Source organism: Anabrus simplex, chromosome 14 (assembly GCF_040414725.1).
Source record: "Anabrus simplex isolate iqAnaSimp1 chromosome 14, ASM4041472v1, whole genome shotgun sequence".
NCBI classification, from domain to species: Eukaryota; Metazoa; Arthropoda; class Insecta; order Orthoptera; family Tettigoniidae; genus Anabrus; species Anabrus simplex.
In genome coordinates this window covers 60,923,183-60,951,132 of record NC_090278.1, presented here as the reverse complement: position 1 = coordinate 60,951,132, position 27,950 = coordinate 60,923,183, and the positions used below count along the sequence as shown (strand labels likewise).

The 27,950-nt window shown below is 40.5% G+C and overlaps 1 protein-coding gene across 1 annotated transcript in view; it reads right to left on the bottom strand.

The window, feature by feature from the left end:
* The window catches only part of LOC136885334 (GRIP and coiled-coil domain-containing protein 2), a 105,041-nt gene that overhangs the window by 49,290 nt on the left and 27,801 nt on the right, over window positions 1-27,950 (bottom strand). The window contains exons 6-10 of the mRNA XM_068230286.1: window positions 22,681-26,528; window positions 20,180-20,437; window positions 13,425-13,668; window positions 7,141-7,244; window positions 3,036-3,188 (exon numbers count right to left, since the gene is read on the bottom strand). Coding sequence (XP_068086387.1) covers window positions 3,036-3,188; window positions 7,141-7,244; window positions 13,425-13,668; window positions 20,180-20,437; window positions 22,681-26,528 — 4,607 coding nt within the window. The remainder of the gene's footprint in view (window positions 1-3,035; window positions 3,189-7,140; window positions 7,245-13,424; window positions 13,669-20,179; window positions 20,438-22,680; window positions 26,529-27,950) is intronic.

Below are 27,950 nucleotides of genomic sequence, written 5' to 3'. Positions count from 1 at the left end.
TTTTCTGTACAGCTGATCTAAGGAATTTCATTTCAAAAGCTTGCAGCTGAATTACTTCTCTTTTATGTATGATGCAACTATGACTATACGTCATGATAGGCAGGATATAAGTCTTAAAACAGGGTCTGTTTAGCCCTCTGAGCAACTTCCTTGTTCCACACTATGATCTGTGCTTGATGGGAGAAGTTGGATCCTTTTTGCACCCTGTTCAACACTTCATTCTTGGCACTTCCATCATCTGATATTGTACTCCTCTCCGTCAAGGGTGAAATTATAAGGTGTATTTGCCCTGCTAACTTTCATTACCACTGTTTTGCTTTTGCTCACAGTTCTTCAACACCTCAATCTGGTAATTATGGTGACTGCTGCCATCTAATATGATGAGTTCCAGTAGTATTTCCTCTGCTGAGGGTTCACCACTCTCCTACAGAGGCTTCTCTGCCCAAGGCCATTAGTGCTTGTAGGTAGAAAGCTTATTTTCCACTGCCTGACATTCGAAGTTGAGTAGCTGGCTGTATAGTCTACTCCATTACATTATTCAGGGTGTATGCGGCCAGACACATGAAGTGTATGTACTAACGTGTTGTTAACTGAGGCAAAAGCAGTGGTTTACATGCTGCACACCACTCCAGCACTTGCATAAAGCTGAAACTGAGAGTAACCCTAGGAAACTCTTTACAGGATGGCCGAGGTGAGACCTAAACCCAATTTTGTAGCCAATCATTCCCCTAGAAGTTCTCAACCTGCGAGCACTGGGCTCCTAGGCGAGTCTAACTTACGAGGTTTGTCCGGAAAATACGTATAAATCCGTCAGGGTGACGTATCACATATCGTGGAGGCGCCGCCAGGTGGCACTGCTGTTGTCGCCAATCTTCTCAACGCTCAGTTCGAGTCGGAGAGCTCTGCGTGTCAGTAGCAGTGTGCGGCTGCTTGTTGAAAGTTACCCGTTTTCACCTGCCGTCAGTATGGAGCTCTCTCTGATTGAGGAACAGCGCATCAACATCAAGTTTCTTGCCAAACTTGGTAAGAATGGGCGTGAGATTTTTAGTGTTTGCAACAAGTTTACGGAGACAATCCTTCATCACGACAATGCGCCCGCTCACACGTCGCTCGTTGTGCGTGAGTTTTTGGCCCGAAGCTCAATCACCGTGACAGACCACCCGCCTTATTCACCCGATTTAGCCTCTTGCGACTTCTTCCTGTTCCCGAAATGCAAAATGGTGCTTCGGGGGCGGCACTTGGGTGATGTGGAAGCCATCAAGGGAGAAACGACACGGCAACTGAACAGCATCACAACTGAAGACTTTCAACAATGTTATCAACAGTGGAAACGGCGTTGGCAGAAGTGCATCTTGTCTCAGGGAGAGTACTTTGAAGGAGACCATATTGTAATACCTGAATAATTGTCAAATAAAGTTATTATTCAACTTTTATACGTATTTTCCGGACAAACCTCGTACTTGGGGTCAGACTTCTCATTTTCGTCTTTCCTATCTGGTGCTCCTCAATCTATTTTCATTCTCTTCTGACATTAATGGTTTTAGGTTTAAGGGGCCTATGGAGTACTTTATTTTTGTGCCTTTGCAGTACTTCCCATCTTCTATCAACACCATTATTATTCAAAATATAGTACCTCCTCCACGTTCTCAGCTGATGAATGTTAAGAGGGATGAATATCTCAATGAACTCCTTTAAAACAAAGATTATGACTACTGTCATAGTTGCATGAAGTCAGGTGATGCAGGAAATATTCAAGTAGGAAATGAAATCTTAAAGGAAATAGATGAATATCGTTAGTTGGGTAGTAAAATAACTAATGATGGCAGAAGTAAGGAGGACATAAAATGCAGACTAAAACAAGCAAGGAAGGCCTTTTTTCAGAAAATAAATTTGCTCACTTCAAAGACTGATATAGGAATTAGGACCTTTTTGCAGACTTTCATCTGGAGCGCAGCACTGTATGGAAGTGAAACATGTATGATAACTGGCTCAGAAGGAGAGAATAGAAGCTTTTGAAATGTGGTGTTCCAGAAGAATGCTGAAGGTGAGATGGGTAAATCGAATCACGACTGAAGAGATAATGAATCGAACTGGTGAAAGACCGATTTGGCTTAATTTGACGAGAAGAGATAGAATGATAGGACACATGTTAAGTAAGATACCCAGGACTTGTTCAGTTAGTTTGTGGGGGAAGTGTAGTCAGTAAAAACGGTAGGGGCTCACCAAGGTAAGAATACGACAAGCAGATTAGAGCAGATGTAGGATGTAGACTAGTAGTTACATAGAAATGAAAAGGTCAGCACAGGACAGAGTGGCATGGAGAGCTGCATCAAACCAGTCTACAGACTGATGACACAAACAACAACATATGTCTACTATCATTCTACTCAATTATGCTACCATGGTATAAGGATCACCCAATCACCTTCAGTTCAATTCCAAACTATACCACAATTTATTTTTTGCAATTAGTTTTAACTCCATGCTAAAACTTTCATGTCTTTGGTGATGATGGGACAGAAAAGGGCTAGGACTGGGAATATTGCAGCTGTGGCCTTAAATAAGAATTAGCCCTGGCATTTGCCCCGTGTGAAAATAGGAAACCACAGAAAAACATAATTTGGACTGCTGATGATGGGATTCAAATTCAACATCCTACAACTACATGACTCTTATGACATAACCAAATGCAGACCAGGTAGATCCGTCCTCAGCTGCGTGGTATTCTGCAAAATTTTCCTTGTTGGAGTTTGTGGCTAAAAAACTTATTAGATCATCAGAGTATTAGTTCTGGCTTTGAATGTCCATGAAATGAAGTGCAGGAATCATTAGACCATATAGAAATAACACCATAAACCAAACAAAAGGAGATGAAGATGCTGTTTCTGACGGACCAAACATCAAGGTCATAGACATCTATAGAAATGGAGAAAAGATATCAGATAAATTTTTATTAAAGATATGAATAGCATTAATGAAATCTGAGTTAGAATTAAAAACCTTTTACAGTATTAAAAGAAGTTGCGTTACATTACCTGCAGGGTCTTAGCCTGTGATGAGGCCTGAGCAAGCCGACTCTGGAGGTCTGTTTTCTCAGATATAAGCCGTTTGCGGTCTGCCTCAAGTTGCGTCTGTTGGGCCGTGAGCTCCGCCACACGTTTCTTGAGCCTCACCGCCACCGTCCGCAGCTACTGGCACCGCCAACAGACAACACCATCATTCCACTTACCACAGCTTACACAACTTGTCAATACAATTAGCAAACTTTAGCCATGTACCAGGAAACAAATGGAAGAACTTTACATTAACAACTGTTTGAAAACTAAACTAAACAAAAGACATGAATTTACACAAAAATGAACAAAACACAACTAGGGAAGCCTTGCCTATCTATGTAAAAAAAAAATTTTGCCTGTACACTTCAAATTTTGGCCTCATACTTTGTTTTTATTCGGATTATGTTAGGTACAGGAAAGGAACAAACAAGTGTCAAATCAAGTCAGAGAAAGAGAGAGACGAATAAGAAAATAACAAATATAATAGGACAAGCACAATGGCAGGTCAGTATGGGAAGAGAAAGCAACACAAATACTTTTTGTTTTGTTTTTTTAACAATTGGTTTTACGTGTCTTATGGCAATTATGGGATAGGAAAGGGCGGGCTAGGAGTGGGAAGGAAGCGGCCATGGCCTTAATTAAGGTACAGCCCCGGCATTTGCCTGGTGTGGAAAACCACACAAAACCATCTTCAGGGCTGCTGACCATGGGGTTCAGTAGTGGTGGTGGTGGTGATTATTGTTTTAAGAGGAAGTACAACTAGGCAGCCACCCTCTATATAACACTAACCAGAGAGAAAAAATGGAAGGAATTCGACACTTCAAAAAATGAAGGTATCGGTCAAAGGAAGTCAAGGGCCACGAAGGGCGTGACGCTGAAAGACTCTCTAGGCCTCGAGTGCTGCAATACCATCGGGGTTGGAAAAGAAGACGAGTTGACCAAAGGATAGGATAGGATAGGTTAAATTGAGGAGCCTGACACAAGTAAATGGAAACAATGTCAGGACTCAGCTAAGGGGCCCGTGGTCACCAACCCACCCTCCCAAGTTGAGAGCCCCTGGGGCCCGTGGGGTTCAAACCTACTATCTCCTAATGCAAGCTCACAGCTGCATGCCGCTAACCGCATGGGCAACTCGCTCGGTCAACAAAAATAGAAGACTAAGACAAAGATGTGGCAACAGAAAAGGACAAAGAAAATCTCTACATCTTCACAAACTGCCATCTAACAGATAGGCTCTCCCCTCATCAGTGCCAGTTGTTCTACATCCATCTCTTTTCAGCCCCCATGAGATCATTTCACCTTCCCAACTCCATCAGGAGGGCAGGCATCAACACTCACTGAGAGGCCATCTTGACAGATCTTTGGTCTTCATGTGGGATAAGTGTAGGATAAGAAGAAAGCTGGATAAATACAGGAAATCATAAGAAACATAAGATAAAAATGGCAAACAGAAATGAGCCTGTTGAGGCCTGAGACATGGATGTAGAAGAACAGGGAGATAAGAGAGCCTATCTCAGACGTGCCAACTTTCAAAGTCAAAAATCAAGAGGCTTTTTTTTCCTGCGGCATATCCTGACATGACTCTTCATTGAACTGCCTTAGGCCTCTTCATAAATTTTTGAGCTAGATTTATGCTCAAAGCACTCGCCTTGCCGAACGGCTTTTAGGGTTAAAAGTTTTTCCATAATTCTTTTTTGGGAATCTTCCACTTGAATTGAGTTTGTGTCCTTATAAATACTGTATAATCCTGAATACCACCCCACCGAATAAGAGCCGCACCCTAAATTTGAGACGGCAAAATACAGAAAAAAATATCAAATAACTTGCATACCTATTTAATTTTCTTCAAATATACCACAAATATAAATTCAAACAGGTTACAATTAATAAAATCATCACAAAAATACGTAAAATCATAAATAAAATTAGTCCAATACTGAGATCATTCGCAATTCACCGTCGTCATCTGAAGTTTCACCATAGGAACTTTCTGTCGCTGGCATCTTTCCACAAATAGTCGTCTTCACTACCGTACACTGAATTTGAAATTCCACATTTCTTAAAGCTTTTGGACACTAGATCGTTGGAAATGTGTGCCCATGCGGTCTTGATCCAGCTGCATTTTAGTCCCAATTCAGGCCTCTTCACTCGTCCTGTTGATGTTAATGCGTGATCACCATCAGACATCCATTCGATGCACAACTGCTTCATTGCAGTTTTGAAAGGCTGGTTCACGCACACATCCAACGGCTGTAAAATAGAAGCGAGTCCTCCGGGAATTATCGCAAGATCGGTTTTACCTTTCCTCATCATATCTTTTACAGCGTAAGTTGTATGTCCTCGGTAACTGCCCAACACAAGCACGTTTCGTTTTTGTAACAAAGCTCCCGGGCGATGTTGCCAAACGCACTTCACTCAGTCCTCAACTAACGCAATGTTCATCCAGCCGGACTCGTGTGTTCTAACAATAACACCGGACTTCCGTAACCAACCATCTTGACTCTCGCAAAGTACGATATCCTGCGACATCAGCTATTCACGCACCCAGCATGCCAGCAACACTTGTGAAACAAATTACGATCGAGCATCTGCAGCAGCGGTTTTCATATTTACCCATATTCTTTGATTTACCGTATTTCATTACCTTACATTTCGCGTTTACATGCCACTGTAACCGTACTGAGGAAAAAAAAACAATCTTGTTTTCTAAAACGCAACTAAAACACAATAAGACCTGAATGCCCGTTTACATGTGGTATATTGAGTACAGTAACCGTATTTAAATCTATTCCAATACTCCACGTAAATGTAGTAAATATTTACGAGAATGAACGGCTTGAACACGACCCGCACCCAAGATTTAGAGCCAATATTTTAGGGAAAAAAGTGCGGGTGGTATTCGGGATTATACGGTATGCTAAAAAATACTCGCAGTCAGCAATGCTATGTGGAAATGATAAAATAATAAAAAGTATTACATTAGAGATCCTGCCATATTTAAGAACATCACCAGCTGATTGCACCTGTCTTGCCCACAGATCAATTCTCTCCAGTTAGGTAATGAACAAGGAAAAACCTGGAATTTTCTAAAAATACAGCATCACTAAATCTACTCTCAAAATCGGGAGATAAATCTGCTATCTGGAGAGAGGGAGGAAGGACCAAAAATAGGGAGTCTCCGCTTAAATCAGGGGAGTTGGCACATCTGCTCTGTTCAAAGATGGCAGTCTATGAAATGTGAAGGTTATCTCTGGTTTTTTGTGTTCTCATGTTTGTCGTTGTCTTCTCTTTCTGTTGCTCCCACTTTCTACAGTAAACCATCACCGAGTTCATCCTACTGTGTATTCCTTGTCATGTTCCTATCTTTATACGATGCAATTTCACACTTGGTTGTTCTTTTCCGATATATTTGGACAACATATTCATCACTGAAGTATCATGTACCAGGAGAGTATTTAGATGTCAAATGAAAACCAAACAACCATCATACTGTAACACACATTCCGCGTGAAAGGTGGCAACACTGTTGTTACGAATCAATAATGCCATCACTATAGTAAGAGAACTGCATAGTGACAACTCACAGGTGCACGCAGTTGTTGGGTTATGTCTTTGCTGGTGCAGGGACTGGTCAAAAGTGCAGAGGAGAGCAGAGAAGTGTGGTTCGTTTTCTGGTGGCTAAGGGTGCTAGAGTTCGCGAAACTCATCACCGCATGTCTGTTGTGTGTGGCAAACACTGCATGTCCATGATGAGTGTGCACGAGTGGCATAGGAGATTCCGAGGTCCATCAAGCCATTACTCCTGATGTGGTAGGGTGGACAGATGGCCTTATCTGGGAAAACCGACGAATCACAGAGGAAGAAATTTGTATTCAGGTTGGCAATAGCTGTGGCTCCGTTTAGACAAGGAAGTGCACAAGTGGGTGTGGTTGTAGGCTCCCAGCGAGATATATATGTATTAACACTTCTGGTGATTACTTTTGAATAAAACCATTCCATGGTCACGTAGTGGGTGTTCGGTTTTTATTTGACTGCCCTTTATATTAAGGCTAGACTGTACACACTACAACAAGAAAGGCCTCACCTTGGTATAGCGTTCCTCAAATGTCTCCTCCAGGTCCTTCAGCCTGGACGAGTCCTCAGTCTTGCTGATGGTACTGGTGCTCATGACTTCGCTCTGAGTCTCACCTGCAATAACAACCGTAGATTACTGATCAAGAACAGGCAACAGATCAAGTTGAAATACAGGTTAATGTGGTCAGAGTGAGTAATGGAAAAGAGAGGCAGCAATTGTGATTATAACCCCTAACCTGTTGTAATCAAGTTTACTCAATCCATGTTTTATGGCACATTTGAACATTGTGCTCTCAGTGCTACCATCGATTAACCCCTCAGCGCCGACCTCTATACGTGGTATAGACCCATACATGGTTTCGCATAGCGCGAAGAGTTTTCTAGTTATGAATATGCAAATTGTTTTGTTTCCAAGAAGACATTTTCAGGTTTATCAGTGTTGTAAATAAGAATTGAAAATCGTTAAAATGAAGTTGTTTTTGCAAGGATAAGTATATGTTAAGTAAGTCTGAGCACTAATGTTTGCTTCATTCTTTCCTACAGAATAAAATAAAAAAGTGATATTCAGAGAAGTTTGTCTTTTCGCGTGATGTTCTTTGCTCTAATTTTACATTAATAAGAGTGCGGTTTATTTATTATATTTGTCTTTATTTCTCAGCTTGTAATATATTTGTAACTCTCCAGGAGTGCACTGTGTAGGCATGAGTTAGTGCTGCTTTCTGTCATACGGTCCGGCTCCATGGCTAAATGGTTAGCTTGCTGGCCTTTGGTCACAGGGGTCCCGGGTTCGATTCCCGGCAGGGTCGGGAATTTTAACCTTAATTGGTTAATTTCGCTGGCACTGGGGCTGGGTGTATGTGTTATCTTCATCATCATTTCATCCTCATCACGACGTGCAGGTTATCTACGGGTGTCAAATCAAAAGACCTGCATCTGGCGAGCCGAATATGTCCTAGGACACTCCCGGCACTAAAAGCCATACGCCATTTCCATTTTTTCTGTCATACGATACGAGAACCAGTTGTTCATGGTATATATCTCGTTTGAAAGACGATTTCTCCACCTTTTATCTGAAATATGTATCGAGTTGGTTTTTTCGTCATAAATGTTATTCCCCTAATACACTTTCATCCTGCTCTTTTCGGTCTCGCTGCAGCTTCATCAGTCCGTGTGTTGTGCCGTGCTCAATAGCTAATTCCAGCCGTGCTCTGACTGACAGTAACGTGCTTGAAATGTTGTATAATTCAGATGAAAGTTTAGTCGGAAGTAGTAGTGACAGTATTAGCAGCAGTGATAATGAAATAGATGATGTGGCTGTAGTGGATGCAGTGGTAAATGATGAGAGTGACGATGAGGAGAAACCAGTACTTGGAAATTTCGTGTGGGAGGCTATGAATAATTAAGGTCAAAGAGAAGTTTTCAACAGTGAATTCTGATTCCTGAATTCTCTAATAATATTCAGACAAGTCACAGGGACAAACATTGAGCAGTTATCTAATCTGGTTCAGCTGATGGAAGGTTTGTTTACAAAATACGCTCACTCGGGCGGGGAACGAAATATTCAAGGCCGGCGCGCATGAGATAATACAGTTCCAAGGTTGCAGGAAAGACATTTTATTAGGAAATTAGCACCCAAGAGTGAGAAATCCAAACCTCAGAGACGTTGCATTGTATATTCAAAACACGGCAAAAAGAAGACGTCTGTGTACTGCTGCCAGGAGTGTGACTTGGGTCTCTGTCACAAAGAGTGCTTCGAACTCTGTCACATGAAACTAAATTACTAAGGAAATGTGAAACAATTATGTTATTATCTGCATGTACTTAGTTCTATCATATGGAATTCCACATTTCGCGAATATCAGGCTACTCTTTTACTTGTAGTAACGCTTGAAGTGAATCAATGTATTTCAGTCGCGCGCAGTTGAAATCTCATCCGGCCGCGGGGTAGGAAGCTCTTTAAAACGCTGCGACGCTGAGGGGTTAAGGCCTTGACACTGGCCTCCATACGTCGTACAGACCTCCATTTCTCCACATGCTGCTGACTTTCATGCGTGGTATAGACCCCTGTAGGTCTAACTTCATTTTGTTCTAGCCTGTAAAGCTTTTTTAAGTTGTAGATCTTTCAAGGCGAAGGTGTATGCCTTCCTTGTATGTATGAATCAGCCCAAATGAGTGTTCCTTTTTTTTTTTCTTTCTAAAGTGTTTGAAATAGTCTGACCTATTTCTGCTTGAGAGCATATAGGCTTAAATATGTGCTGCATTTTAGTGGATGTATGTTTCATTACAGGATGTTTCTTTATGTAGTTATTCCATCCCTTTACTGATATGATGTTGACATTGTCTGGTGAGAATTCCTATAATTCTTTCAATGCCCTGAAACCTCTTATGACTCGTATCGCTGCCCCTTTGAAATATGATACTGCATGGCGAAGAAGCATGGCACGGTGCAGTTTGAATGAAAGAGAAGTAATTAAATTTTAATAAATCAGGAGATAACAGCATTACACCACACTGAAGACTGAACTGAGCAAAGCAGGAGTGGACACACAACATAAGAAATCGGAGGACATTGTGCGTGCGACTAAGTAATGGATGACAAAATAAAACACGCCAAGTATACGCCCTCTTTCTCATGAATAACTGTTCCATTAACCTAGGATTTGTGCTAACTGAATCTTTGAACTATTGCCCCCGTTTCTTCTGCTCAAATTTCCAGAGGCAATGATTACTTTAGTTTTCATTGCACTGTGAAACAACCCAGCTAATACAAGAACATCACTTTCATTCCATACAAAATGTGGAAGGTCTCTTCTCCATTACGTTAATGTAAGGTAAATATATGAAGTTAAAGAATGTAAACTACATTCTTTTGAGTCTATACTGTAAACATTTGAACATCACCTGAGCTAAACTGGTGTAATACTGAATTTTTAAAGAGATTGCTACATTCTCCTAGTACTCGCATTGAATCACCTCCATCCGCTGGGTAAAGCGGGACTTAAATGTTTCCCGTCACTGAGGGTTTGAACCCAATTGTGACCCGTTGCGGAGGAATAATTTCCCAAGGAAATTGTTTGACAAATTTCCAACTTCTTTGAAATCATTTAAGAAAGGACTAGGTAAACAAATGATAGGAAATCTGCCACCTGGACGATAGCCCTAAATGCAGATCATCAATGATGACTGATTGATTGATTGATTGATTGATTGATTGATTGATTGATTGATTGATTGATTGATTGATTGATTGAAGGGACCTGAAGAAATCAGAAAGAGAATCCCAGAAGACAACAGGTTTCACCAGTGGTTTTTTTTTTTTTTTTTTTTTTTTTTTGCTATTTGTTTTATGTCGCACCAACACAGATAGGTCTTATGACAGGGAAGGCCTAGGAATGGGAAGGAAGCGGCCGTGGCCTTAATTAAGGTACAGCCCCAGTATTTGCCTGGTGTGAAAATGGGAAACCACAGAAAACCATCTTCGACAGTGGGGTTCAAACCCACTATCTCCCGGATGCGAGCTCACAGTTGCGCGCTCCTAACCGCACGGCCAACTCGCCCGGTCCACCAGTGTGTGAGAGGTATAGTGTGGAACCAGCAAGTCCCAGAGAAATGCAAGAAAATTGCGTACTCCGTGTATCATACATCAATTTACACATATGTAGCGGGCACATGGACAACAACAAAATGTGATGAAAGCAGAATTCAAGCAGCCATTACAAAGTTCCTTAGAGGAATAATTAGGAAGACACAAAGAGATTAAGATCAGAACTGTAGAAATCAGAGAAATGGGTTCCAAAAACTGCAAGACAAGATAGAGACTAGTAAGCTGAAATGGTATGGACACATGATGAGAATGGAGGAGTTCCAAAGCAAGTATTTATGGATAGAATAATAGCAAGAAGACAGTGGGGAAGATCCAGAAAGAAGTGGACGGATATGGTGAAGGAGAGTACTGAGAAGAGAGGAGTAAAAGTAGAAGAAATATTGGAAAAAACAAGGGAGTGGTGGAGATACAGACAACTGTACACATCCTTTATTTTCAACCCAACCAATAAGAAGAAGCTGCTGCTGAGATCTGTTGACTACAGTTTCAATAAATTAGTTTCTTCTTATGTACATATGATGGTAGAATATGTATCTTCTGTGAACACATTGTTGAGCATCATGGCTTCCACATGTGACCATAATATGCATGCACTCTGAGCAAATCCTATTGTTTTTTGGAGAGATCAATTCAGGTGTGAAATTCGTTCAACAGTAGTAAAACAAGGGATGTTGGGAATTTTTTGGAAAGTGACAGTGGTGACAAAATCCCAAGGAGTAGGGAGAGAAGTGGTCATAAAGTCGCTGTGCCTTTCACATGGTCTAACAGTGAGCTGGTGTCAATGGTACATGATTTTCAAGAGCTGAACCCAAGTATATTGAATACTAATTTGGCTTCAGAATCTCCAGAACTAGAGCATTCAGAACTTCCTGTGAAAAAAAATGTTAACAAATGTTGGGGACAAAATTAATAGATTTTTAAACAGAGTGTTAAGAATTAGGCAAAAAATCCAGCACTAAGGGAAATATGGCCTCATCTGAGAAAGCAGCAATGAAAAGGTAAGAAGGAAACCAATAAGATTATCAACCTTTCTTAATATAACCACAGTATGTAAGAAAGCAAAGCCCGCCTGGTGGTCATGATTGTTAAGGCGCTGAAGTCTATATAGTCTGACACCATGGTTAACCGGTTTGAGTCCCATTGGTCGAAAAAGTTCACCATCAGAATGTTGGCTGGCATGTTAGGGAAGGTGGTGGTATATAATTACAAATCCTGCGTGCCAAAAGCATGGATTAAATTCCAAACCTCTCCATGGTACTCACATGGAGTGAGGGCACTTGATGCTGTTCGTGGTGATTCATCCGTCAGATAGGGACGTTAAGCCTTGAGCAGACCCCTTGGTGCTTTTCGACAGGAGCAGGTTATATGCTGGCACTGGGTTTCACCCTCTCTCTTCCTACCATCATATATCACGTCATTTATTCTCAGTAACTCCTCTGATGAGGTAGACATCAGGAAGGGCATCCGGTTATAAAAACTTGCTACAAACATTCATCTTACATCATATCCAACCCCGTAGAGAAATGAGATAAGGGTTAAACATACATACATGAAGGAAAGCAAAAATGAACTCATTGGTGACTGACAGAAAATACTTAAAATCCCGTAACTTGCTAGGAATCGAACCCAGGACCCCCTGGACCAAAGGCCAGCATGCTAACCATTTAGGCTTGGAGCCGGACGTTTCCAACAATGAAGTGTTATAATGTGCACAAATTTGGCCAAATCTCTGTGTGTTGTCAAGGAACAATAACCAGTGCGTTGGGTGGAAAGAACCGATCATGAAAGTACAGATCTCGCCAGAGAACTTTGGACCTCCTGCAAGTACCTTCGAAGTAGCATGGAAGTTAAACAAAGAGGTACCTGTATGTTGAAGAATGCATCAATGCCAGCGAAGTCTTGAAAGATTTCACCGATCAGAACATTAAAGAGGCCCACATAACATTTAATTCCTCAGGTAAATACAACTACTACTACTTCTTCTTCTTTTTCCCTTTTCCAGTCTTCTGGGTCAGGTTGTCAATCAAGGACATCCACAGTTTTTTTTATCTCATTCACCACTCCCTCCCTCCAATATCTCTTTACTTTTTACTCCTCCCTTCTCTATACTCTCCTTCACTGTATCTAGCCACCTCTTTCTGGGCCTTCCCAGTTGTCTTCCTGCTATTATTTTCTCCATAAATGCTCGCTTTGGAACTCTATCCTCTTCCATTCTCTACATTTGTCCATACCATTTCAGCTTACTGGTCTTTATCTTGTCTTACAGTTCAGGGAATCCAATTCCCTCTCTGATTTCTATGTTTCTGACTTTATACTTTCGTGTCTTCCCAATTATTATTCCTCTAAGGAATTTCATCTCAGCTGCTTGGATTCTACTTAAATAATGTTTTGTTGCTGTCCACGTGCACACTGCGTATGTCAAAATTGGCGTGTAATACAGCGAGTAGAAAATTTCCTTGCATTTCTCCCAGTTCCACACTATACCTCCCACAGAATGGTAAAGTTTTCCACAACTTCTAATCGGGTTCCATTAACTTTAATATTCTGTCTTCTTTCTCTATTACGTTTCGTCATCACTACTGTCAGGTAAACAATACTATGTCTCTCAAATATCAATGAAACATGGGAAATGAAGATACGGACTGTAGACTGATGCAAACTTTCCAAATACAATGAACGAACCTACTAACCATTTTCTTTGTCCTTCTCCATGCTCTGTACTTTGACTCTGAGACTGCTGGCCTCCTCCTCGAGTTCTGTACATCGGACCCTGGCAGCCTCTTCCGCCCGTTCCTTGGCTTCCAGCTCCGACGTGCGAACGCGGAGTTCCTCGCAAGTAGATTCTAGTTTAGCATCTGATTCCTGCAGGCGCTGCTCCAGTTCACAGGCAGTTTCCTTCAGCTTCGAGATGATTTCCCCTCGCTGCTTCAGCACCTAACAAAAAAACAGTTTCGGTAAAACTGACAAAATGATCAAAAATGAATACAGGTGATTAAAGACTAGGAACACATGGCAATCTTCTAAGGAGAAAAGAAACTCAACAGGTCAATAAGAGAAAGGAACAAGTAAGTGATAAATTAAATTCATATTCATATCTAAAAAGATAGGTTCACACAATAGAAAAACACAGAAAGTGGTCAGTGTAAGAAGAGGGAGCAATAAAAACAAGTAGAAAAGGATAAACTAGAAAACAGAAAAGTAAAGTACTGTACAAGAAACTGGGTTAATCAGCAGTAGGATGTGTCCACATTCCTCTTTACATTGTCATCTAACAACTAGTAACGAAACAATTATTTTTGATGCTATGCTTAATTCTGTCATTACTTTTCAAAACACATCATTTCTTCTGGATTGCACATGGTGTACACCAAGGTTCTACAGCAGGGATTCTCAAAGGGTGTGCTGCAGCACACTAGTGTGCCGTGAAATTGTTAGACTGTGCCGTGAAAAAATTGTTTGTGTTTTCAATATTTTACTAATACTATTTATTAATATTACAGAACGGCGTAATCCTACATGCAGTAAGAATTCAAAAAAATAAGATGCTTTGTCAATAACATTACACTATTATTGCAGTTTAATGGAAAATGTGGGCTTGTTTACTTTTGCACAAATGTTCAATGTGAGGAGGAATCGCATAAAATCACACCCGTAATCCTTGGTTACTTGTACGTTGGGCTGTGCTGCTATATTCAGCATAGAGAAACAGTGTGCCGCGAACGAAAATGTTTGAGAACCCCTGCTCTACAGCAAAGGCAATTATGTTAAAAGTACATTATGTAGTTGGCACATTGCATAACTTGCATAAATTTAATCCATAGGTAACTGCATTATTCAACATACCTGATAGACTAGGCAAAGTGAACAAAACAGATTGTTACATTTATCTCTGTAAAAATTGTTATGTTTAAAAACGACCTATAAGCTGTATCGTAAATTTGGTTGCTTATCAGCATTACATAAAGAAACTGAGGAAAGTCCACAATATTTTGTATTAAGATAGAACTTTTGGTCTTATATTACCTTTACAGCTTATTAAAATAACTTGGCTATAGAAGAAATTGAATGTATTGTAATTACATTCATTACAGGGGAACCTCGATTCTCCATTTTTCGAGGGACCAAGAAAATAAAACGTACAACACGGGAAAACGGAAAACCCGGGAATGAATGAAAATCATCAACAATTTGGCTAAACATCACAAAAATGAAATATGTATAATTACAATCTTAAAAAACTCTTAAACCAAACCAAACTACAGCCCCAATGAGACTTTGCCCACCAAGCGACAGCTACTCAGCCCAAGGGCCTGCAGATTACGAGGTGACGCATGGTCAGTGTGCTGAAACCTCTCGGCCGATATTCCTGGCTCTCTAGATCGGGGTCGCCATCTCTCCATTAGATAGCTCCTCAATTAAAGGTAATCACGTAAGCTGAGTGTACCAGGAACCAGCCCTTATATCCAGGTAAAATTGCCTGACCTGGTCGGAATCGAACCCAGGCCCTCTGGATGAAAGGCAGGCATGTTAGACCTTGAAACCGCATTAATTACCAGTACGCGAGTTCAAAATCTCGATATTTTATATTCAATTTTACAGGGGAATCTTCGTCAGTTTCCCGTGAAACCTTCTTTCAGTTCGGCAACTTTGATTAACCAAACTCTTTGAAAAATCTTATAATGCCAAGCTAAACGACAATCGACCACAAGTTTTTAATTCTCTCATCTATTTTATTAAATAAAGCATACAGATACAAAAGTGCCCAACATGATGGTGAAATCCCTCCTTTTCTTAATCTTTCATTGTAATTTGGTCTCCGGTATACTGTTCGACGTCAATTTCTGGAAACCTTGTACCGCGTAAATTAGGCCTACATCGACTTTTAAAGGTTAAATTGAACTCGAAAACATGGTTTTGAATGTAAGTATCGATTGTCAAAAATTCTCTAATGCATTATATTCAATTCTGCCCGTCACTAATCCAATCAAATTGGAAAGAGAAAAAAAAAATCATCAAAACTTCAGAAATTATGGTTATTTGTGACCTTGAAGTCATCTGGAAAACGCGCTCACTGCACATGTCAGTACGAGATGGAAATATTACAAACCATTTAAATGTAACGTACGCAAATAAAACGACTGCAGTTTTTGGCATTTTAATACGAAAACGTAAACTTCCCAGTCTTACATTAGGACCAAAACAGTAACAGACAATCCCAAACCTCCCATGGTTTTCTTTTTTAATGTAAGATGCAACATCTGATCTGGTCTCGCTAACATAATCGTGTACGATAATATTAAAATACTAAATTTGTGTTAAGAATGAGCAGTTTTGATTCCTGCCTGAAAGCGCAGTTACTCTACAATGCCCTGAGGAAAGTGCCAAAAACCTGTTCGGCAGTACGATCGAAAAAAAGTAAAAATATAAACATCTAACCCTGGACATAATGTGGACGTTTTATAAGTGCAAACATTTGACGAAACTCGTTCCATCTTCAAGCAGAGCTGTCAAAATTTGCCGTGTCTCCTTACAATTGTTGTGTCCACTCTCTGTTTTATGATTTCTGAGATTCTGTAAACAATAACACCCGAATGCAATGCTAAGATGGTCCCTTATTCAAGTTCACCGCCGATCGCTTTTCCAGTACAGTGCCGTACTTGCACTAATTATCGCAATGACGGGGCGTTAACGCCAAGATCCATAAGTATACCATAGCCATCCTTTCGTGAGATACAGTTTATAATTTTAAAAAAAACATTGATCGAGGATTTAGCATTGATGGGACTGGAATTGCTGGACGGTTGATCCGGGAAATCGTTTCTTCGAGTATCGGATAATGCGGGATTTTTTCAACATGATTTAATTACGATGCTCGCAGGACCACGTAATTTGAACGCATATTCCAGGAAAACGTAGTTTCCGGGAACGGATAATCGAGGTTCCACTGTATTTAGTATTTCATGTAAATAGCTTAGATAATTCAAAGTAATCTAATATGCGAGGCTGTCGTAAATTGTGCCAATACAGTATCATTACTATTGTATGTATTTTACATCTCAAACCAGTCTTCCTTTATGGGGTCGGGGATGAGACGAAATTGTGTGGCATGTTTTTATGACCGGATGCCCTTCCTAATGCCAACCTCAGTTAAGGAGCTAATGAAGATGAAATGAATGATAGTGAATAAAACTGGATAAGGGGAAGGAAGAAATCGGTTGTGGCCTATGAACAGGAAATGTCCCAGTATTTGCCTGGAAGTGAAAATGGCAAACCACAGAAAACCAGTCTCTGGACAGCCGATGGTGGGGTTCCAACCTACTCGCCTCCCAAATAGAGAGCTTGGCTCCGTAGCTGTCGCACACGTTAACATGCGAGGCCACTCTGCTCGGTATTATTTTTTTTTTTAACAATTGGCTTAACGTCGCACCGATACAGATAGGTCTTATGGCGACGATGGGATAGGAAAGGCCTAGGAGTGGGAAGGAAGTGGCCTTAATTAAGATACAGCCCCAGCATTTGCTTGGTGTGAAAATGGGAAACCACGGAAAACCATTTTCAGGGCTGTCGGCAGTGGGGTTCAAACCCACTGTCTGCCGGATGCAAGCTCACAGCTGTGCGCCCCTAACCGCACTGCCAACTCGCCCAGTATTATTATTATTATTATCATTATTATTATTGGAATCCCTGTTAAAAGGTGGTTAGACCAGATAGGAGAAGACCTAGAGAAGAGAGGAGAAACATGGGGTGCACTAAAGAGAGAAGCATACCAAGACTGTAATAAATGGAGGCGCAGTGTTCTAAAACATCCTACCCGGTTTATGATGACGATTATTACACTAATTCACATAGGTTTTCGGCAATGCAGGGAATGGAAAGGTCATGCATGACCTTAATTATGGTTTACAAATGGGAAACAGCAGAAAATCATCCCCAGGGCTGCTGACAGTGAGATCACACCCACTATCTCCCTAATTCCAGCTTACAGATACATGACCTATCTCATAAAGCCAATCTGCTATGTAATATAAGGTATAAAATATTGACATGTTGTAGGCGACATTTTGAAGAGAAAAAAAAGCAATCCTGAAAAGAAAAATAATGTTAAAAACATTTAAGCTCTTAAGTCTTTAGCCTTTTTCAATCGTGAAATTACCAACGTTTCGTCCCAGTGTAGCAGTGAGTTCATCGATTGGAACGCTACGCCTTCCCAAGACGCTTGCGCTAGTGCACAGTTGAGACACCACTGCAAGCCTCCTATGTAACAATAATGTTATTTGCTCCCGCTAACTACTTGTACGGTTTTCAGACCTGAAGAAATTGGTCATGCATGTGCTTATTTTCATGGTGGTGGTGGTGGTGGTGGTGGTGGTGGTGGTGGTGACTGCATTGCACAAGTCCAATAAGACTCCAGTGAAAATTTTTGATGCGTTGCAGCTGCTGAGAATGACTAAGAAAGTTTGCATACAAATCAATTTAAAAAATATGAGACATGCACTGATAATAACGGACCAAGATGAGGTCGTCCACATGACAGTAAAAACAGCAACCATCAAAGCTGATGATGAGAGTATCCAAAGGAATCCGCTTTGGAAGCAGAAAATCATGTCCAGGGAAATGAACATTCCAACAAGAACCATGTCACTTCAAGCATAAAGAAGATTTTACGCTGGGGGTATTCCGAAGAAGCACAGGACACCTTTATGGCTCATAAAAGCTCAAAGAGGTTGCCTGCGAAGCATAAAATTGTTATAGTCGCTGGCAAATTCTCTTCTCAGACAAGATTTTCATGGTAGAAGAAACTGAACCACCAAAATGACAGAGTTTATGCTCACAGCTCTCAGGAAGCTGCTGTCAAATTCCCTAAGTCAGAAAGAGGTCACCACCCGCTGTCTGTCACGGTTGGTGAGAAGTAATAGCTGAGGGCATGAACAAGGCGTAAAAATGTGTACAATAATAGTTGATTATTTTATTTATGGGTTCACCTTTTCAATACAAAGTTGTGCAATATGTCACATTATATTTCCTTTGGGACTAGTTTCAACCTAACTGCCATAACACAAATCACATAATTACATCGAATGATCCAAAACAATGTACATACACAATGTTGTTAAAATGCGTGTAACCCTTAGGAATTAAAATTATAAGTAAATTATACGTAAAAAATATCTAAGCGGCATTCTTAACACAATAAAATGACAGAGTTTTCCAGACTGTAGTCTCCGGTCCTGTCTGGAACCCGATTCTACTCTCGTTTGGCTGAACGAACGTTGCTGACGGATCCCGAGTTAACTCGTGTTCACGAGACTTCTACATTCAGTGACATCTGTAGGAAATTCTGAAACTAGCTAATGGTCTTGGTTTATAGAATCTCGTTAAGGTTTTATTTATTCCAAGCTACCTTCAATTTTCGTTCTTTTTCTGTTTCAATTTCTTAGTTTTCTGACCTAACGTTTAAGTCATTCAAAGAGCCATGTGGTGGGTAAGACAGTGCTTCCCAGACTGACTGCATGTTTAGATCAGGACAAATTTTTTTTTTTCAAGTTGCTTTACGTCGCACCGACACCAGACAAGTCTTATGGCGACGATGGGACAGGAAAGGGCTAGGAGTGGGAAAGAAGCATCCGTGGACTTAATTAAGGTGGTGTGAAAATGGGAAACCGTGGAAAATCATCTTCAGGGCTGCTGACAGTAGGGTTCGAACCCACTATCTCCCGAATACTGGATACTGGCCGCACTTAAGCGACTGCAGCTATCGAGCTCAGTGACGAAATATTCAACGAACTGCATGCGGATAATTATTGCCCAAGTAACGTTGGAAAACGTGAGTTCGATATTGATAGCTCTTCTGATGAAAGTGTGAGTAGTGATAGTGAAAATATATACCCTTCAAAACAACGTGAAATCTGTATTATTTGACGTATGACCCTTCACCAAGGTCATTGCTACACAACTTATCACACCAGATCAGGGCTACTTCAGAAGGTTTCCAGTAAATATTATCACAATCAGTACAAAGTTAGTAAAAGCTAGGTTCATTTGATTCTATGTGTGCGCTTTCACAACTAAGTTGCTCAGGAAATGGCTGGGTACAGGGGATGGACATTGCGAGGAGCATCCGGTCAACAAAGTGTTAAGTACTGAAGCCCTTAAACACCACCTTGTTTACAGGTAAACATTGGATATTCCAGCAGGATTCAGCACCGATCTAAAAAGCAAGGTCCACACTATGCAGGTTAGAGCTCAACGTGCCCAAGTTGGTCCTCCAGAAGTCTCAGCCTGAATTCTTCGGAGTATCTCTTGTTGAACATTTAAGAGGAGAGTTTATCCTCCATTAGATGATCATTTTACAACCCAACAGTCCATATACACAGAGTAAAAAAAAAACAGAAAGAAAAATGTCCCTGTCAATATTAAGTCTGAAAAACTTGAAGTTATATCTCACCTGATTCATTTCGTTCATCTCTCCAAGAAGTTCTGAGTTCTTAACCTTTTCGTTCTCGACAAGTCTGGTGACGACCCCTGTAACACTGGTAAGTACTGCTCCAGACTGCACACCTAACTGTTCCTTGAGCCTGTTCGCCTCTGCTACCAGCTCTGTCTTCCCCGTCTTCAACTGCATCATCTTCGCCGACAAGTTTGATAAGCTTGACGTCAGTTTTTGGAGCTTGTTGTTCAGAGCTTCCTTGGCAGCCTTTTCTTCCTGTTTATAGATTAGATTGTATTAGACATCATTTTTATTGGTGGTGAAGTTAGGGCTCTGGGCCGTTTCTTATACTTTACCAATATTCCATTATTTGATCACATGATTTTTTTTGTTGGCTTTACATCGCACCGACACAGATAGGTCTTATGGCGACAATGTAATAGACCTAGGAGTTGGAAGGAAGTAGCTGTGGCCTTAAGGTACAGCCCCAGCATTTGCCAGGTGTGAAAATGGGAAACGATGGAAAGCCATCTTCAGGGCTGCCGACAGTGGAATTCGAACCCACTCTCTCCAGGATGCAAGTTCACAGCCACGCGCCTCTAACCACACGGCCAACTCACCCGATGATTACATCATGATGATGATGAGAAGAAGATCATAATAATCTTGGCCTTTTCCCAATTCATTAGGATCAACACTTAATGAGTCACCTAGTGATGACAGCTACTTATTGTCTCTATGCTAAAGCAAACCCGTACAAAATGAAATAATTTCCTTCCAAACTTTGCAGGGGAAAAACTTCAGTGATTTCCTTCAGACTAGTATTCTGTAAAGTAATTGTACTGAAACTGATGATTTGCTGAAAAAGTAATTTTTAATTGTACTCGAGTACAATATTTCTCAGGTAACTGTAAATAAACCAGACTTCCCATCGCAGGTAATTTGGTGAGTATTCTATGAAGATGAGGTAATGAGTGCAGTTTACAAAGTTCATGCCATGAAAGCCATGACAGTTTTCTATAATATGCTGTTATGTGACCATCATAATGCAAATTAAAATTAAATCTAATAAAGTCTGAGCAAGTTTCTTATAACCGTCTTGAGCTATGTCCATCAACACGTATCACAGAATTTAAGAATAGGTAAGATACATGCAAACACCCTCCTTGAAACTGAGACAGGAACAAAACACAGTGATCAACTGACACAACACACCAGAAAAATAAAGAGCTGGTAAAATGACAGGAAATGGTGGAGAGACTTATATTCAAAACAGACCTGGCCAGTGGCTGGAAAAAGTGCTAGATAATACGGTAAATCTGTTTATGTGTTTTATGTTCTTGCCCAAGAGATTCACATCTTTCCACATTCAGCAATAATTTACAATTAACCCTGGAGCAGGTGTGTGGGGGGGCACGTGTCATCCACGGACGTTTTTCTTTATTTTTGTTGCTAGTTCACTCACTCTAGGTTTGGAAGTTTTTTAATACATTTCAAGGACACTGTCGTCAATATCTGATGATGATTATACTGTTCATGGTTACATTCGTACCAGAACCAGAAGACGGTGAACATCTTTGGGTGACGGGTGCCCCCCACGTGCCTATTCATGTTACAACTTTTCTTTTAAATCACAGTAAGTTTTATTCTTATTTCACTTGATATCTGTGATTAGTTCAAGGGAATGGCTACATATCCACTGTAATCTTATCAATATAAATTCTCTGGGTGATTATTTCCTGTACTGAGAAGCTTGCATATTTCTGCGACGGCATCAGCAATATTCCTACTGCGTATCTTGTCAATACCTAATCAGACAAAAATTCTAAGAACTGTAGATTCCTTGGTCATAAGTGGACGGTTAAATAAATCATTTAGTGATGAGTACAAAATTCCCCTTGAAGGTACAGAAAGCAGGAGTGGAAAGGTACATAAAGTTATTATTCGTGACCACGAATCTGAGTTCTGAGGAGGGAGAGGAGGACAGGAATGAAGAAGACGCACCCGATGAAAGGCGGCAGGATGAGTCGCCAAGGTTTTACATTAGAAAAGAATGGAGAGAAGCGGAGAAAGGAAACATCTAACCTCATTATTAAAACTGGTAGATACAATACAATACCACATTTACTAGGCATTAAGGAAGATAATTTCAAGTTGTGGGATGTTTATTAAGGATTTTGGGGCTTAAATATATGACACTAAGTATAGTTTTGTCCTAAAATCTACATAAATATTGAATAAATCAGGTTATTTTACAAATAAAAGTACTTATAAAATCCTCCTTATCAATACAAATCAACTCATCTGTTAGATGAAACATAAATTAGGTAATTCATGAACGAACGTACACATGTAACTATACTGTTACGAAATACCATGAACACTTTGGGTGACACCTGTCCCCCAGGCAACCATTCATGTTCCCAAAACGCGTGCGCTTGCTCCAGGGTTAAAAACCAGACTAGAACAAACAAGAACTACCTCCATTATCTACATAGAAGACAAAGATATAGACTTACTTGAAGCTCTCCAGCCTGCAGCAGAAGCTCTTGTTCCTGAGCACTCAGCTTAGCCTTAGCCTCTGCCAGCTCACGAGACACCTGCTCCGATGAATTCTTGGCGTTTTTGAAAGAGTCCAACTCCACAGTGGCAGCGCTCAGTCGCGAGACAGCCTCTGCGGAGGAGTTCTGGACATTGGCCAGTTCATCCGTCAAACTTTCCAATGCCTTCACCTTGTCGTTATACCGATCGTTGGCAACCTTCAACTGTTCGTGTAGGTCTTTCTCCGTTTTGGAATAACTTGCTTTCAACTCTTGCAGTTCCTTCTGTAGAGTTTCTACCTCAACAGTCTTCTCCATTACAACCTTCTGCAATTCAGACATCAAACCCTGTAGCTTCTTCACTTCATCCGACAAAGCTCCATTCTCAGCCAATATATTTTCAAACTCACTCTTTAAGTTGTCCATAGCCTTAAGTTTCTCTTCCAGTTCGGTCTGTAAGTTGGTAGCACTATTATCAGAGTTTGCCTTCTCGAGCTTGGTCTTGTATTCTTCAACCTCTCGAGTTCTAGCTTCCAGAAGTTTTTTAATACTTCCTAACATGTCGCTGTTTTCAGCCTGAGTTTTCTGCAGGTCGCTCTTGAACCCATCGGCCTCCGCAGTCATTTCACGTAACTGTTTCCTAACGTTTGCCAGTTCGTTTTCTTGCGACTTCAACTGCTCCACCAGCTCATTATTCCTCTTCTGTACCTTTCCGTACTCAATTTTAAGGTTCTCATTTTCAATGTTCTTTTCCTCCAGAACCTTCTTGAACTTCACAACCTTGTCCTGAAGTTTGAAGATATTTTCTTGAGTTCTATCTTCTCCATCCTCACTTAGTTTGGATTTCAAGTTTTCATATTGCTCTTTCATTACATCAAACTCCTTCTGTAAGTTATCGTAGGCCTGAGTAGCTTCCTCAAGTAATTTATATTTCTTGTCGGTTTCAGTCATCAGCTCATCGTGTTCCTTGGCTAAGCTATCGTATTCTTTGTTCTTCTCTTCAAGATCTTTACGGCTTTTAACAGTTTCGTCCTTCAATTCTTGATACTGTTTGTTCAAAGCATCCAGCTGCTTACTCTTTTCTTCAAGAAGGTTCAACTTCTTGCTGGTCTCTTCCTTCAGTGCTTCATAATCTTTGACCACAGTGTCATAACTACTTGTCTTTTCTTCAAGCAATTTGGACTTATTTTCCAGCTCTTTCTTCAACTCTGCACATTCTTTGTTCAATTTCTCATATTCCTTATTCTTTTCTTCAATTAGTTTAGAGGTGTTTTCAGTTTCAGAGTTCAAGGTCTTCAGTTTCTCGTTTAGCTCATCACACTCGTTGCTTTTCTTGTTGAGAAGTTCAACTGTGTTGTCTCTTTCTTCCTTCATCTTTGTTGATTCTTCCTTTAATGAAGTTGCCTCATTTTCTAAGAAACATTTCTCCTCTTCTAATTCCTTGTACTGTGTTCTTAGTAATTCCAGTTTGGATGCTAAGTTTTCTAGAGACAGGTTCCTATTTGCAAGGTCTTCTTGAAGAGCCAACACCTCCTCCTTCAGTTTCATCTCTTCTTCGTGGAAGATCTCCATTCCACTTTGGAAACTAGCTTCATTGTCCCTCAAGATCCTTAGCTCCTCTTTAAAACCCTCAATTTCTGCATTCTTCTTTACGATGGCAGCTTGGAATTTGGTCACTTTCCCCTGCAGACTGCTTACCTCCCCTTTGAACTTGGCGATCATGTTTTCGTACATTACCTGCTTCTCTTTCAGGGCTCTCATTTCTTCTATTAAAGGCTCAGAGTCCCCTCTGGAGCTCTTCAATTTTCCAGCTTCATCCAACATTGCCTTCGCCTTTTCCCACTCGCTCTTCCTGAATTCCAACTCTGCAGTCTTTGATGCGAGAAGTTCAGTGGTTCTGACCAGCTCTGCACGAACGGATGAAATGTCTCCGCCCCCGCTAGCACTACCTGGTCCACTCTGATGCCCAAGAACAAAACTGAGCTCTTCTTTCAAAAGATTAAGGGCAGTATTCTTTTCAATGAGCTGTTTCCTACAACAATCTAATTCATCCCTTAGACCCTCCTCACTTCTCAGTCCACCATTTGCAAACATGCCTGTAACAGTCTCTACCTCTTCCTGAATGGTTGTCAGTTCCTCGCCTTGTTTCTGCCTGACAGCGCTATTAACATGGGACAATTTATCTTTACCTTTCACCACATTCTGCTCTCTCGACTGAAGCATTTTAATTTCTTCCCTGAGCTTCACGTTTTCAGTCTGTAGTTTCTCGCTGTGGGTTTCAAGGTTCGAAATGACAACATTTAAGTGTTCCAACTCTGAGTATAATTTGGCCACCTCTTCTTTCCCACGAACTTCTAAGGTCCCTTCAATCTCCTCCGGTGGCGGAGGTAATTCTGCGACTGTCTCAGGAGTGCGATCCAGACCATCCTTTCCTTGACTATCACTGGAAGACTCGGTCACGCTTACTGAAGTTTCATTTCCTTTAGAGAGAGAAATTATTTTCTCCAAGTTTTCATCCAGAACCGTGATTGCTGCAGACAAGGAATCAGAAGTTGACGAATCATCTTTCGTATCCTGCAGCACGGTGGACCCAATCTGTTGTAAAGCAAATGCAGTCTGTTGTACTATACTCCGCAAACGTCGTTCAGCATCTTTGATTTCTGAACGCAGAGCACTAGTTTCAATGCTAACAGCTTGCAAGTCCTGATTTAATTTCTCCTTTTCATCCTTTAAACCCACATTTTCATTGAAAATGACATTCTTCTCTGTATTAATTAATTCTATTACACTAGCAAGTTTCTCCTTCTCCTCGTATAAGGCATTCTTCTCAGTAACTATAGGCTCAAGATATTCATTCAACTTCTGTTTCTCAGATTTCAAGAAATTGTTTTCTTCAGCAAGGATATGTTTCTCTTTGCTGATAAATTCTAAACATTCAGTCAATTTACGATTCTCCGACTTTAGGATGTTATGTTCTTGTATAATGATATCCTTCTTTCGTGTGACCGCTTCCAAACGCTCATTAAGCTTATTTCGATCAGACTTGTATTTACTGTTCTCAATGACGAGAGCATCTCGCTCTTTACAGACTCCAGCAAAAACTTCACTAAGTTTATGTTTCTCTCCCTCAAGTCTGGAATTGTCCTTCAATAATGCTTCATTTGATGCTTCAATGTTCTGAATCAACTGCTTCAGTTCATTGTTATTCTTCTTAATACTCTCAATATCTTTCAAGATAGACTCATTTTCTTGGGACAGTGATTTCAATTGTTCATTTAGAACATCATTTTGATGTTTCAGTTTTTCTTTCTCTTGGAAGTAAGTGTCTTTCTCAGCATGTAAGATCTTCATGACATCTTTCAAGTTCTCTGCATTAGCTGAACAGTCTTCCAACCTCCTCTTCTCCACAGCCAACTGTGCCAGACGTTCAGTCAACGTCTGTTTGTCACGCTCAGCCACTTCTGTTACGGCTCGTAAGCGTTCCGACAGTTCCTTGTTTTCCTTAGTAATGGTCTCCACGGTTTCCTTCACAGTCTTCAATTGTATCTCAAGCTCTTCCTTTTCCTTTTTAGCAACCACAGAGGCTGTCTCTAAACGCTCGATGGCCTCACCATGTTCGCGGGCTGCATTATCCATGGCTTCGTTCGCAATACGCAGATCTTCACGGTACTTTCCTTCCATTTTAGCCTTCTCACGGAGGAACTGTTCGTTGAGCAACTTCATCTGTTCATTCTTCTTCTTGTTTTCATCCGAGATACCATCCAGCTCTTCCTGGAGGACAGAAAGCTCATTCTCCAGAGATGTCATCTTGGATCGGTCATCTGTAACTGGTCATAAACATTATATACTAACACAATCAACACAAACAAACCCTCAGTAATTTTGTTCATTTGAAGATCAAGGCACCATTTATTTACACTGTTCAAATTCAAAATAGTGAGAATACATTAAATGAAAGGTGATGCCAGCCCCGTAACTGTAACGGAGTTTGATCTGTACAATACTGTCTTCCTAGCTGGTGAACTGCTAATGATGACAAACAAGTTCAAGTATACTCTTACAGTAATACCAAAACAGTATTTTTTTCCTCCTGAGTCAATACGTTAGTATCATCTTGTAAGATGAATGTTAGACATGTTTCAACTCGCAAAGAGTCATCTTCAATAAAACCCCTTGAAGGAACCTTCAATATCTATAATGTTCCGTTGCTCGCTTGACCATCATGCATCCGCTAATTGAGGAGTTTCTGTCTTTACTGCAAGTCTCAGGAGAACACATCAGTAATTGAGATCTCCGAACTATTAGAGACACATACGGACGGAAAATATTCGAGTTCTTACTGACAGACAAGAGGCTGAGCCTCGCAGCATTGAGATCAGAACATACAAGATAACATGGCCATTTGTACCTTCCATTTTACTTTGCCTTGCATGAACTTTTTAGCAATATTTTAATATATATTCCATCATTTTTATCTTAATTGTAATTTTAATTCACGGTGTTTTACCGAAGATGACTCCTAGCGAGTTGAAACGTGTATAACACTCATCTTCCAAGATGATACTAATATACTGACGTAGAAGGATAAGAAATACGGTTTTGGTATTAATGTAAGAGTTCAACTGTCAATACAGATAAAAATGAAGTTTATAGTCTGTAATAAGTTCAAGTATTTCTCCTCAGTCATTACTACCAATGCCACAAGAGATGACGATGTCAAGCCCATCAATATTGGTTAGATTAAATAGTAGTCACTGATAGCTATCCAGTGAGACAGACCGATACTTGTACAGCTTAAAGAGAAAGTCTGGTCCTACTGCATGGTTCAGAATGCTGGACGAGGCAGTAAAAACACGATCAGCAAATGCACACCAAAGGTATGCAGACATTACGCTACCAACAGACTGCACCATGAGCCTGTGCGAGGATCCATCCATATCACTATTATCAGCGAGTAATTGAAGGAGAAACAACTCCATTGGTGTGCGCACATCAGAGTGTGATAAAGATTACCCAGTAGTAAGCAATAATTTTCAGTTTTTGGCCGTATTGATGGATGTAACTAACTTTTAACAATCTTGGTTTGTAACTTTGTTTTATTCCACCTAATCAATACATATATTTTTTATGAATAGGACTAGTCTCGACCATTTGACTTGGTCATCTTCAGCTATTCATTTACACAAGTTAAATTAAAATAGGGACACAATCATTAAATAAAATGGGGTTTGTAAACCCTGAGCTAAAAG